Consider the following 14337-nt stretch of genomic DNA (forward strand, 5'->3'; position numbering starts at 1 on the left):
CATTGCGTACATGTAACTAGTCACTACCATTGTCATCAAATGATCAGCTAAATTGTCCTGATGTTTTTTGTATTTAGGTTATACAGAGTGACATGCAATATTACTACTAACGCTTCATTCTGAATTGGATGCCTTTGCAGAGATATTGAGATATTTGTATTCAGTTTGTCATCGTTTCTTCCCTAACTAAATGTTTCCAACAATTTTATCGTTTCACACTAATTAATATTTCCAGAAATACTTGCATCCTGTTCGTCATCGTTTCCTAACTTGAACACCTGTTTATGGAACAGATGAAAACAGCCGCGTTTGCTACAAAGCGGGACTTTACACACAGAACACCGCGCCCTGGTGGTGACGGGCCATCCCGCCTTAGTTTTGACATTGTTTCGTTTGCAGTATAAACAGTTAGTGGTTCTGTAGGGTTCCGAGGGTACACAACAGTGTTTCTTGTTATCAATAGTAATGCTGATGGTCTCTCTTGGTACCACAGTTCCCTCCCCCCAGGGCCCACCTGAAGCCACGCCCATCTGGAGGACCCCTGGGGCCTTGTAAAAAGGTCCAGATGACGGGTATAAATAGGGGGCATGTTCCAGAGATCTGAAATAGTCGAGTGACCTGAAGGCATTGTCTGAAACGGAAGATGAAAACAACATTAGCCTGTGTAGTAGACATCAAACGATTCATGGACATAAACATCTTTTTAAAAAAATAACATTTGTTAAAAAATAAGAATTTTTCCCAGGTTTTTTCTTCTTAAATTCTTGTTTCATGTCTACAACAGCTAATGTGTTCACCTTTTTAATCAAGTTCAAATATGCTAAGGCCAAAAAAAAATATGTCTGTTTAGGGTTACCCGACCGACCCTAATTTTTTACCCCCAACACTAAATTTCCCCCCAACTTTTCTATGAAAAAAATAAAATAAAATAAAAAGTCGGGATTTCAATCTCGGACTCCGGTTCTGGACATCATTTTAGAGTGACAGACACTAAAAACAAAAAAAATCCTCCCGGCCGACCCTATTTTTTTTGCCAATGGAACCCAAAACAGACATATTTTTTTTTGGCCTAATATGTGTATATATACAGTGTTCCATATTTATATGTATATTATATATATAAACTAATATAATCTCCCTTTTCTGAAAGGTAGTGTACAAGGTTGCACTAGTTCATCATAATACAGCAAACAAGGCTCTCCTGAAACATCTACTTTGTAGGATTGTTTTATCCGTAGAACTGAGTTTCGCTGAATCCTCCTTAAGACCTGATAGAGATGTGAATATTTGTGCTATGGATCGATAGAAAGACTATCGTATAGGAAGACTATTGTTATTGCAAGTGGATATATTCATAGAGATTTCCACACCGCAAATTTAGATTCAACCTCTACAGTATTAGCCCAGCTATGTAATTATCCGAAGGTTTCTTTGTATATTTATCTATATAATAAACAAACAACAGAATTCAAGGAAACATTTAATTTTCAAAAGCAGAACATATATACATACTTTGTTTATATAATATATAAACTTTTCTCAATTCTTGCAAATATTTACAAGTTCATCTGGATAACATTCAAATGCATTTAACAAATACCGTACTTAAAGCACATTGAACACGCATCATTTAGGATTAAGTGTGAGATGACCCTCGCACCAACAAACAAATGTCATTTTTAAACCTGGTAATGTTTACATTATAACTTTTTGTGGACATTTTTAACCCTGGTAACATTTACATTATAACTTTTTGTGTACTCAAAGGTATCTTACATCATACTCAATGATAAAGTTCCTTTAGTTTGGATAAGGGATTTGTTTCTCCCATACTTCACTAGTCTTTCACCTCGTTAAAGATTTTGACCGTCAACCCTAGGCAAAGCCTCGAATTTGACCAGCAAAAATCATTCACTCGGGTTAAGATATCCCTGTCCACTTCACAGGCCCATGTAAGATGATAATCTATATCACAAACAATTCACTGCTACACAGCTTTTACTAGTGCTACACACTCAGCACCTTTGACAAATCACATATTTACTGATTTGTGTAATGAAAAGGATCTTACATAGGTGATGCGACTTTTCCATCTACTGTGACAATCATGCGACGTCATATGTAGATTATGACATCAAAACCATATGTGACGTCATCATACTGTTATTACACGTGTCTTACGATATTTATGACATGGCTGAACGGGCCAGTTAGGTGTTAAAACAGATGAGAGTCAAACAATATCCACTTAACATGGGCCCAGCAAATATATAATGGAGGTAAAATGGACCTCAGCTTTGTCAGGATTAAATACAGGCTGACCACCATATCCAGTTTAACCGGGATCTTGAAACACTGACCACTGTACATGGTTTATAAACTGAAGGTGAAACCGACTGCTATACAGGTTAAATTGAGGGTAAAGCTGACCGCTGTGCTAGGTTTAACCGAGGGTCAAGCTGACCACTACACTTGGTATTACTGAGAAACAAACTGATCAGTATGTTTGGTTTAACTGGGAATGCAACCGAGAGCTGTCCTCATCACTTTTCACCCCCATCTGTTGATGGTAGAGGAGGAAGCAGCCTCTTTTCTGACACAGAGGAATATCACACTGCAGACACTTGTGTTTGGTGGTAACCCGCCAGCCTGACTTAGTCTTCACCTGTAGCATATTACAATAGGCACAGTTCTGGGTCTTGTTGCCTAGGGTACGCACCAGTAAGTGTGTACCACCACCAGTGGGCCCCTTAAACTGGGGCAGACTTCCAGCCGCACGACCTTGGTCCCTACCGGGGTCAAGGGCATAGGAATTAAAGATAAAGTCTGAGTGTTGTGCAGCCTCTCCTGAAAGAGTAAAGGTAGACCTAGGTTAGGTAAAGTAATTTAAAGGTATATTCATGTGCACCTGTTAAACATAGCAATATATAAGGAAGTCTGGTGAAATCAAACGTCACCTCAGTACAATCCGAGCCACTCTTTATTGGTGATACTGGTGGAGAGCTAACATAAAACACATATGACCCCCAACTTCTGAAAACTCCGGAGCGTTGAGCAACAAAAACATTTTCAAAATGGCAAATAAGAAACAACATTTTCAGACATAACCAAAATAAATGTTGTGAAATCAATTAACGGTAAAAAAATCTAAACTTCAAAAAATTTCTTCTTCACACTTTACAGGAAGTTCCATTAAAGCTACTCATCCAGCAATACACATCACCTTACACTCCCTAGTACATCAATTGTGACAACCAAATATTATTTAACCTCTGGCATGTCAACACTCACATTGCATTTCTTATGGAAATTACCAAACCGTATCGGTCACAGGGTCTGATTGAGAAACTGACACTGTAAATTGGTAAAGAAAGACTGTAGGGCTAGACAGGGGTCATGACCTTTATGATCTACTGATATTGTAAAGAGAGACAAGGGTTAGACAGGGGTCATGACCTTTATGATCTGGTGATACTGTAAAGAGAGACTAGGGTTAGACAGGGGTCATGACCTCTATGATCTGGTGATACTGTTAAGAGAGACTAGGGTTAGACAGGGGTCATGACCTTTATGATCTGGTGGTACTGTTTAAAGCAGTTCCTAATTTTATCACTACACAAGGCCACATCACACTTCTCACATCGGTACCGAGTGTAGATAGGGAATCCAGACTTTGTCTTCAGTTTGTTACTGGAACAAATAACACATACTCTAGTGTTACCAGAGATGGTTCTAGTTAGCCGATGTTCCAACTCAATATTACCATGTCCATACACTGAACTTTTATGGTTTCCATAGCTACCAGTGTGTGAACTTTGACCTTGAATGTTTCCATAGCTACCAGTGTGAGGACTTTGACATTGACTAACATTGTCATAGCTAGACAATTGACTACGAGGATTGTTCCAGTAGATTTGGTTGCTGTGTGCTGAATTAAAGGATTCAGATTTGGTTGCGTGTGCTCCTGAATAGATCTGCTTGCTGTATGTAGACTTAGTACTCTGTACTCCTGAAAGTAAACAAACGGCTGTATTACAACAGGCTACACCACAGCTGTATCATCAAGTTCAAGGTCATGATACACATTGTACATGTAAGGTAAGACTACTCACAAAATACCATTTTTGAAGATCCATATATCTCCAGGTACCTCATACAACTAATGCCAAACTATTGTTCTAGTCAATCATATCCACATAACTCTCAGCTACATTTTAGAGTCTGCTGAACTCTATTGTCCACCAGATTCATATTTAGGCTCATGGCCATAGAGGTCAGTCCTAGACAGCATGGGAGTACCGGAGTTGTGACCATGATCTGATCTAGGAGGACAGGACTCGTAACTGTATTGGGCGGGTTTGTACTGATTAACTCCTCCACCTAGTCTGTCCTGTTCAGGAGACGGTGGAATGGTGACACTGTGTCGTACTGATCTGGAATTCGTTAAGGGCTTGCTGATGTCTGACACTTCATACTTATAGCCGAAAACCTTATGGAACGCCTGGAAGCAGTCCCTCTTCCCCTTACAGAGAGGTACAGTGCATGCCTCACACTTGTGCCTAGTGTAAACACCCCAGCCTGACCGCGTCTTTATCTTATTTAGGGAACACAGAGCGCACGTTCTCAGCTTATTGCCTTCTATTGGCACCATTCTGTGGGCGAGACCCTGGGCAGGGTAGGGGGCGGTGCTATCAGATTTTAAATTAGGGTCCTGCCATGACAGGCCCGGGGGTCCATAGTGAGGTAAGGCTGACACTTTTTCATAACCACCCAGCTCTGAAAGCACAAGAAAGACCATTATTAGACACGTCTCTAAACTTTACACAGGGAACATCTACAAATCTTATCATTTTTTTTATTATCCTTCTTGGATCAGTGTAGCTATTGGCAACTGAAATAAACAAGAGGCCCATGGGCCTTAGCGGTCACCTGAGTTCAGACACAGAATGAAACAAAGACATGCATATAAACACTATAAATATATATTGGCCCATCAGGCCCTTGAAGTCAGTCAGTGATTTTATAAATTTTTAATCTATGAAGATTATTTGGTTCCATCAAATCTGTGAATTCAGGAGAAAGATTTTTGAAATGTTATCCATTTTGACCCCTTTTGGCCCCACCCCTCTCGCCCCTGGGAGTCGGCCAGGACCAATATGGATATGATGTTAAATGCTATCTCAGGCTAATAATTCTAACCAAGATTGACTAATTTCCTATGAAAACTAAGCAAATAATGTTCCTAAATGTGTTTTCCTATATAAACTATAGTAAATTTGACCCCCTCCCTAGGGGAAAATCTGAGATCCCAGGGCCATGAAATTCACAAAATTTTTGTAAAGGGCCTTAAGACCTTCCAATCTATCAAGAGTATCTGGTTCCATCAAATCTGTGAATTCAAAAAGAAGATTTTTGAAATTACCATTTTGACCCCTTTTGGCTCCGCCCTCTGGCCCCTGGGGGTCAGCCATGACCAGTGTGGATATGATGTTAAAATGCTATTTCAGGCTAATAATTCTAACCCAGTTTGACTAATTTCCTATGAAAAATAGGCAAATAATGTTCATAAATGTGTTTTTCCTATATAAACTAAAGTAAACTTGACCCCCTCCCCAGGGGGAAACATGAGACCCCAGGGTCATATTATTCACAATTTTTGTAAAGGACTTTAAGACCTTTCCATCTATGCAGAGTATTTGATTCTACCAGTTCCAGAATTTCAGAAGAAGATTTTTGAAGTTTTAGCCTATTTGACCGGTTTTGGGACCGCCCCTAAGGCCCCTGGGGATCAGTCATGGAAAATTTGGTAATAAGATTCAATGGCCATCACATAGGGATAATTCTGACTACAATTGACTAATTTCCTATTATAATGACTAAATAATGCTCAAAAATGTGTTTTCCATATATAAACTTATATATAGTAAACTTAACCCCCTCCCTAGGGGGAAACCTGAGACCCAAGGGTCATATAATTCACAATTTTCATAAAACACCTTAAGACCTGTCCATCTATGAAGAGTATTTGATTCTACCATTTCCAGTATTTAAGAAGAAGATTTTTAAAGTTTTAGCCTATTTGCCCCTTTGGCCCCGCCCCTCTGCCCCGAGGGGGTTGACCAGGACCAATATAGATATGATATTAAAATGTTATCTCATGCTTATAATTCTAAACAAGTTTGACTCATTTCGTATTAAAATTGAGCAAAAAATGCTCATAAATGTGTTTTCACTATATAAACTATAGTAAACTTGACCCCCTCCCCAGGGGGAAACGTGAGACCCCAGGGTCATATAATTCACAATTTTGGTAAAGGACCTCAAGACCTTTCCATCTATGAAGAGTATGTGATTCTACCATTTCCAGAATTTCAGAAGAAGATTTTTGAAGATATAGCCTATTTTGACCCCTTTTGACCCCGCCCCTAAGGCCCCTGGGGGTCAGTCCAGTCATGGAAAATTGGTTAATAGGATTCAATGGCAATCTCATACTGATAATTCTGACAATATTTGACTCATTTCCTATTACAAATGATCAAATAATACTCAAAAATGTGTTTTCCCTATATAAACTATAGTAAACTTAACCCCCTCCCCAGGGGGAAACCTGAGACCCCAGGGTCATATAATTCACAATTTTTGTAAAGGACCTTATGACCTTTCTATCTATGAAGAGTATTTAATTCCATCACATCTGTGAGTGGAGAAGAAGATTTTTGAAATCTTAGTCAATTTTACCCCTTTTGGCCCCTCCCATAGCTCCCTGGGGGGTGGGGACCATATAATTCACAATTTTGATTGGCCTTATGCCTTAGAAGGTTTGTGCAAAATTTCATTGAAATTGCTTCGGCAGTTTTGGAGAAGAAGTCGAAAATGTAAATTGTTTACGGACATACGACGCACGACGCACGACGGACGACGGACGACGACGCACGACGCACGACGCACGACGGACGACGACGGACAAAAGGCGATTAGAATAGGTCACTTGAGACTTCGTCTCAGGTGACCTAAAAAAACAACACACACACAAATTGGAAATAAACTTAGAATGTTATCCATATAACCAGGACTTGACATTTTTAATACCGTTTACAAATTCTTTTAAAGTATTTGACTTGTAATTTTCCATTTCTATCATCTCTCAGTACTACTGCTCAAGATTGTCCCATTTTAAACACTTAGTGGTAATGTTAGTAGACTTGTGTCCATGTTTTACATGCTTAAATGTTCTCTGTTTCACATTAACTAGATAGGCTTGTTAAAAACATCAACTTTGGCAAATTGACAAGGAATTAAAGCAGTCAGCATTCACAATATCTACAGAAATTAACAAGGATTTAGACCAGTCACCATTGACAAAACTTGTGTAGCATGTCTATCTTCTAACATTTCTACTTAATTTCTAGCACCTTTATGTCTTCACATATTTGAAATGTATATTTTAATATTTATGTATATCTACAGACACATACAAACCATCTCTGTACTTTACACAAGGTAAAGACCTATATATCAAACACAAGGTCAAGGTCATTGTATTCAACTCAAGGTCAAGGCCATGCCATTTGTAATTCTGACCATCTGTGCCATGACCTTATCGTTTGCCATTCTGACAACTTTTATCTAGTACAGAGTTTAAGTCTAAAGGTTTGAACATTTTAACCATTGTGTGTCAACAAAAGGTCAAGGTTGTTGCCATGCCAACAAGGTCAAAGTGGGTGTCATGCTAGTAATCCTGTTATATCTGGACCAGTATCTGACCCCATGTTTTGAAGCAGCTGATGGTAACGTTTAAAGCAGTCCCGCTGACGTGGTCGACACAAGGGGAGATTGCAGGCATCACACTTCCAGTAAGTTTTAATGGGTAATCCTGTGGTAGTTTTGATGCCTCGGAGCTTACAGTAAACACACGGTTTGTTAGTGCTGTTTGTGGATCCTCTATCAGGGACCAGGACATGGCCATCAGCCTTGTCACAATCTAGATATCCATAACTATCAACCTGGCCCCTGGGAGGCATGGTCGCGCCAAAATGGCTGGCAGCACCACTAGATTGTGGCATGTAGGCCCCGCCTGAAAGGATAAAGAAAGTCAAGAGATCACAAACAGCACTGGATAAACCTTGGCCCTGCACTATCGAGCAAAGGCTGGGACAAACGTTTGATACATGCAAACATCTTGTGTCACACTAAGCTTTTTAGTCAATTTACATAAAGTGTAAATATGTTATTGTCCCAGCAATATTGTGGCAAGAGATGAAATTTATTATTCAGAGTTATGAGATATCTTCGCCCTAAAGCCGATGTCCAAGGTCACAAATAATTAGGGGTAGCTCCTGAAAACCTGTTGAGTAAGAATGTACCACCTTAGATAGCTAGTTCATAGAAGGATGCAAACTAGCTGGGATACAGTTGTGCTCCTTCAAGTTTTTCTTGTGTTTATAAGAGCGGCCACATGTTACACACATGAAAGGTTTGTTCTCCGAGTGGCTACGAGAATGATAGACCAGCCGACTATTACTTGCGAACTGCTTGCCACATATATGACATGTAGGTAGGGACTGCGAGTCTGACTCATGCATTTTCCTGTGAAGATGCAGCCCAGACCAAGACCTAAATCCTTTGCCACACTCTACACAAAACCCTACAAAGTCATCCTTGTGCACCTCATGCATGTGTTTTTCAAGACTCATCAAATCCTCACATCTGAGTGAGCATATTTTACACTGTCCTGGGATAGAATAAGTGCCCGATAAGAAGGGTAATCCGTCAGAGCTGCCCAGGCCAATCTGTTCTATAGCATTGAGTGACAACCAAGAACTGCCTCCATCCAAGCCCCTCTGTCCTATACAAAACAAGAGAGAAATGATCAGAACCTGGGGTTACATTACCAATTATCAATTAATCACACCAGGTGCTTGTGGTGTACCACCTAATTAGTAGGCATAATTATTGATGAGATTTTCTTGAAATTATACAAGTATATTGGAACTGCAGACTATACAATCATGTTAGACATGATGACTATCTATTTTATACTATAAAGTATTTGGACCCCTGCATCTATATGACTTACAAAATGTATCTTTTGATATCTCTGGATGTTCATAGCACATCAGAATTAGTTACCATGGTAACCATTTTCTACACAACCAAAAGCATATTAATATTCTTGTTTCTATTATTTTTCGCATTGAAATAACAAGTGAGATTGCATTCTGATTTTAATTTATGTGATTGGTCTGTACACCTTCTGGTTTCGGCTTTATGGTTGGTCAGACACCTTATCGGTTTCTGCTTTTTCCTGTTTTATAATTGGTCAGACATTGATTTATTATACTGTGTTATGTCAGGGCCAGTGCAAACTTTAAGATGCACGTTAAGGTTCCCACGATATTTGTAACACCTTCCACACTGCGGACACTTGAACTCCTTCACCTCGGAATGCATTTTCTTGTGTCTTTGTAAGAAGGAATCAAACTGAAATCGTTTGTCACAAATTTCACAGCGGTAGTTTTTGGGGTATATAGGTTTATTTGGAAGTGTTACACTAGGTGGATCAAGTTTCTTGGAGAAATGACATGAGATACAGATAAGGACCTCGTTATATGGGTAGAAAGGACTTGTCTCTAATTGTACAGGCTGACCAACATTTCCGCAAATAAAACATGCATTGCTCTGGTCTGTCGTCTCTTCTCTTTCCACCCCTACAGAGAAAAAAAAGAAAATCCAAAATAAGAAATTCCATTATCTTTTTATGAAAGAGTACTATTTTCTTAAAAAAAAAACTTGTAATAAATTGTTACAAATTTCTGCAGACCCCCTCCCACCTTAGCCTTTTTACAATATTTTCTCCTGCTGTTTGTTTTTATTTCAGGCTTAACTATCGTCACTACGATAAAACATATGCGAAAGTACACAATCAAAACTTTCCCTGTTAAGTCAGCTTACCGGTATTTGACTGTTTAGCTTTTTAGGATAATAAAAAAATGCTTTTGAACAGTCAGTGGTCTATGGATTTCCCCTCATTGGAAATTGGCAGCTTCTCATGTGTGCATTTAGATGTGCTTGGTGCTTGTACCGTCTTTCACATCGAAGACATTTAAATTGTTTAAGGGAAGAATGCGTCTTCAGGTGTCTCCCTAGGTAGGAACTAAACTGAAACACTTTGCCGCAGTGATGACATTCAAAGTGTTTACCGCGAAAGCCAGCAGGTTTTGGCCTGGTGGTTTTAGGTCGAGACAAAAGAAAATTGCATTTTCTAGTACACACAACTTTGCCTTCGTACAAGCCCGAGTGACAAACGGTCACATCTGCTGAAGAAAAGGACATCTTGCAGCAGGCACAGGTCTCAAGCTTCTCTGCAAAGTCCTCTTCCTGAGTGCCTGAGACAGAAGAAAGATACCCTTATCATTGTGATATTTTCAATATTTGGCAGGATGGTTGACTAGGCCTAACATCTTATTAACAGCTACAGACATTTAATGAAAGCCTCTCGTGTATGAATTGTATTGAATTTGTGGCGTTTAGTCAATATTATATTTCCCTATATATATTATGAATTTCTCACCAATCAAATCAGATTAAATACCATGAACAGGATTTAAAGTGAAAATGTCTGTTTGTATCAGTACACATGTTAAAATGTTTCCAATGTCAATTAATATGGCCTGTGTCAACTTTGGTCACAAATTCCCTGCATGTCTTCATGTGAAAGTTAAGGTGGAAAGCATATTTATAAGATCGGCCACACCCCCAACACACAAAAGGTTTGACAGACGAGTGGGTCCTCATGTGCCTTTGTAGTAACGAATCATACAAGAAAAGTTTGCCACACTGAGGACATTTGAGGTGTCCCTTAGCCACAGTAGTCTTGTAGGACATTTGGCAGTGTTTACACTGAACAGTGTGGGGGTCCATGGGGGAGGGCTCGCACACAATTCCACACACCGAGCACCTTACACCAGAAGCCAGTATCCCTCCGTGGGCCCCTTCGGTAGCCCCTACAGAAGAGAGGAAAACAGCGTATGAACATGTGCACCACAGTGGCATTTTACTGAAGGAAACAAGAATACTTTCGTTTCCGCTGCAGAATTACCTGATTGGGAAATAGTCAAAATGTATTATCTCATAGGTAATCTGTAGACATATTGTATATTGAGTCAGGGGAGTATCTAGAATGAGGTCAGGGGAGTATTTAGAATTAGGTCAAGGGTGTATTTAGAATGAGGTCAGGGGAGTATTTAGAATGAGGTAACGGGAGTATCTAGAATGAGGTCAGGGGAGCATTTAGAATGAGGTCAGGGGAGCATTTAGAATGAGGTCAGGGGAGTATTTAGAATGAGGTCAGGGGAGTATTTAGAATGAGGTCAGGGGAGTATTTAGAATGAGGTCAGGGAGTATTTAGAATGAGGTCAGGGGAGTATTTAGAATGAGGTCAGGGGAGTATTTAGAACGAGGAAGATAAGTCAATTCCAAGGGTAAATAAATTCACATTCTGGTGATTAGAGTTCAAATGATTTACCCATTGCTCATTAAAAAGAGAAAAGAGAGAGAGAAAAAAAAGAAATTTTGCAACCTCAATAATATCCTGAAGAATCGTGAAATCATCAGCACCGTGAAAACTAGCAGCTGTATGGAAATCAGAATATAAGATGAATTCTACTGATGTTGAGTGTCGATAATAGCAAAATGGGAATTTGATGATCAATGAGATGGAAAGATTCAATTAAATTTCCAGATTTTCCTGAACCTTGTGATATATCCTCGGTTTCTCTCCTTTTAACACACTAACAAACCAAAATATCATCATAAACTTTATTCAAAAACACAATAGATTGATCCACTTAAACTGAAGTTACAGAATGTTCAAATACATGAGCAACATTTCAAAATTAATGGAAACAAAGATATGAACATTTCTACATCAATAAATTTTTACATATAACAATTTAACGTTTTTACAACAACTCAACATTTTCTGCTCCACTAAATATTCACATTCTCTTCCAATATATAGAAGTTTACCTTACAAACACATTCTCTCAGGGCATATCATAAGCAGTTTTTTTCCCTCAGTTTAACGTCTCTCAGGGCATACCAGGGTTTTTTTCTTCAGTTTTATCCCCCCTCAATTTCATATAAACTCTGTCCTATCCATTCGATGAACATCATTTCATTCCAAAACATGTCAGCACTGCACCATTCTTTTGTTGCTGGGTGAATCCCTCACAAAGGTCCATCTAGATTGATAGTTGGCCCATGTTTGCAAACCCGCATGTGTCTAGTAAGGTCAAAGTTGTGTTTGTAACAGCGACCACAGTCGGGACAGACACATGACTTCACAGCCGAATGACTACGCAAGTGACGTTTCAGATGTGCTCGGGATTGGAAGCACCTCATGCATAACTCACATCGAGGTAGCGATTCATTTCCCGAGTGCATTTTCAGGTGAAACTCATGACCTTTTTCAGATTTGAAGCCTTTCTGACATGGCTCACAGTAAGCTACGAAGTCGTGCACAAGCTGCTGGTGTGTTTTGAGCTCTGTCTTATCCCGCAGATTGGCTCCACAATCAGTGCACATGCACCAAGTAGACATTGGGTGAGAGGCCATGTGGTTCTGAAGCAGGTCTAGCGAGGGAAAGGTCAGTCCACACTCAGGACAGGGCTGCGCTGCCTGGTTACTAGTTGCCTGGCGACTAGTAAATGCCTCTAAGGCCTCGACTACGTGGCTCGGGGCTCTGGGCATTGGGGCAAAATGTAAGCCTAGAAAAGATAACAAAAACACCAAGATGTAAAATAAAAAAAATCTTTTCTTATGCTTTTAAATTGTTAAGCCACAATCCTGCAATGATATATATTTTTATGGCCTAAGCTATCAAAAAGCTAAGCTACATCAAGAGAATCCACCAACTTCCTAACTCAAGTTGGGCTACAAAGTTCCCATAAAACTGACCTTTATAATGAGGGATATTTTATACACTGTCAAGCTGTGAGACTCACCACCGCAAACATGAACTGGCAAAAACTGAATCCCAGGCTAATCAGACAAAGCGTATTTCTATTGATTATGACAATGCTTCGAGTGCTGTGCCAGGTCTTTTCTATGTTTATAAGCCCTTGTACAGACATTACAAACATGTGGCTTTTCAGACGAGTGACTTTTCATGTGCCGGCGAAGATGTGCCATCGTCTGGAAGTGTTTCGTACAGATCCTACATTGGGGACCATTCATACACCCTTCTGCGTACATGTGCATTTTCCTGTGAAGTTCAAATCCGCGCAGGGATCTGAAACTCTTCCCGCACACATCACATTTAGCCACTATCTCACCGACATTATCTGAATTTTTCAAACTGTCATAAAAAGGAGTTGGTGAGAGAAACTGTGGACCCCCCTCCTGTTTAGAATTTAATCCTCCAGCCAACCAGTCTTCCTCATTCAGGGAAGGGGAGGTCAACCCTAGAATAAAACAAAACAGGCCATTAGGAGGAGTTCAACACCAACCAAACATTTCAATCAAAGGAAGGTTACCTATTTCACACTTAAGTTAATATTTCTAATTTCTTCCTTATTTCTTTTCTATACAAAGAGCTGCTTCCAGTGACTAACTGCCAAGCTTTTGGCGTGCATAATGAAATCAAGTTGTCTCTTGCCTCCATATTTCTATACCTAATGTTGTATACGAATAAGAGAAAATCTGTGTTTTTTCTCAGACATGGTTGGTGCTTTCTTGGTGATTCATCAAATCTTTCTTGTGTTTATAACTCTTCAAACAAATCTTGCAGTAGAATGGCTTTTCCTCAGAGTGGCTCTTCATGTGCCTCATCACATGAAAGTTACTCTGGAATAGCTTTCCACACGTGGGACATTTACGTGTACATTTTCTACTTCTAACCACTGGGGCATTCAAGGCTGACATGTGACTTTTCAAATGGCGTTTGACAAGGTAATTATTTTTAAAATGTTTCCCACAAAGGGTGCATTGTGGACCAACATGTTGACCTTGAATAGTTGGCTCCTGATCTTGGGCTTGTGAGTGCGTTTGTCTGTGCAGAATGTAAGCCTCATTGGACCCGAAAATCTCGCCACAGATATCGCACCGGACCACACCATCCACCTTATGGGTCGGCCTATCGCTGGTGTTCATACAAGATAATGTGTCACTGACCGAAGACTGAAAAAGACCCCCCTCTGTCGGATTGGTATCATTCAGATTGAATCCTTCCATATAAGGTTTCAGCCAGTTTTGTTCATTCTGAGAAGGCATGGCCGACCCTAAAATGAAACAAAACATGCGGTTAGGAAACATTCAGTACACTTAGTTTACCAATCT

General features: G+C 39.7%; 1 protein-coding gene across 6 annotated transcripts in view; it reads right to left on the reverse strand.

Moving 5' to 3' along the window:
* Positions 1-14337, reverse strand: part of LOC138329643 (uncharacterized) — a 92289-nt gene that overhangs the window by 50624 nt on the left and 27328 nt on the right. Inside the window, exon 5 of one of the 6 annotated variants that reach the window (XM_069276770.1) lies at positions 13470-14279. The exons of the other annotated variants lie outside the window; for them this stretch is intronic. Within the exon in view, the coding sequence (XP_069132871.1) occupies positions 13714-14279 (566 nt within the window). The 3' untranslated portion in view covers positions 13470-13713. Of the gene's footprint in view, positions 1-13469; positions 14280-14337 lie in introns of those variants that run through there. 6 annotated transcript variants of the gene reach the window in all.

The sequence above is a fragment of the Argopecten irradians genome, chromosome 8 (genome assembly GCF_041381155.1).
Source record: "Argopecten irradians isolate NY chromosome 8, Ai_NY, whole genome shotgun sequence".
Classification (NCBI taxonomy): Eukaryota; Metazoa; Mollusca; class Bivalvia; order Pectinida; family Pectinidae; genus Argopecten; species Argopecten irradians.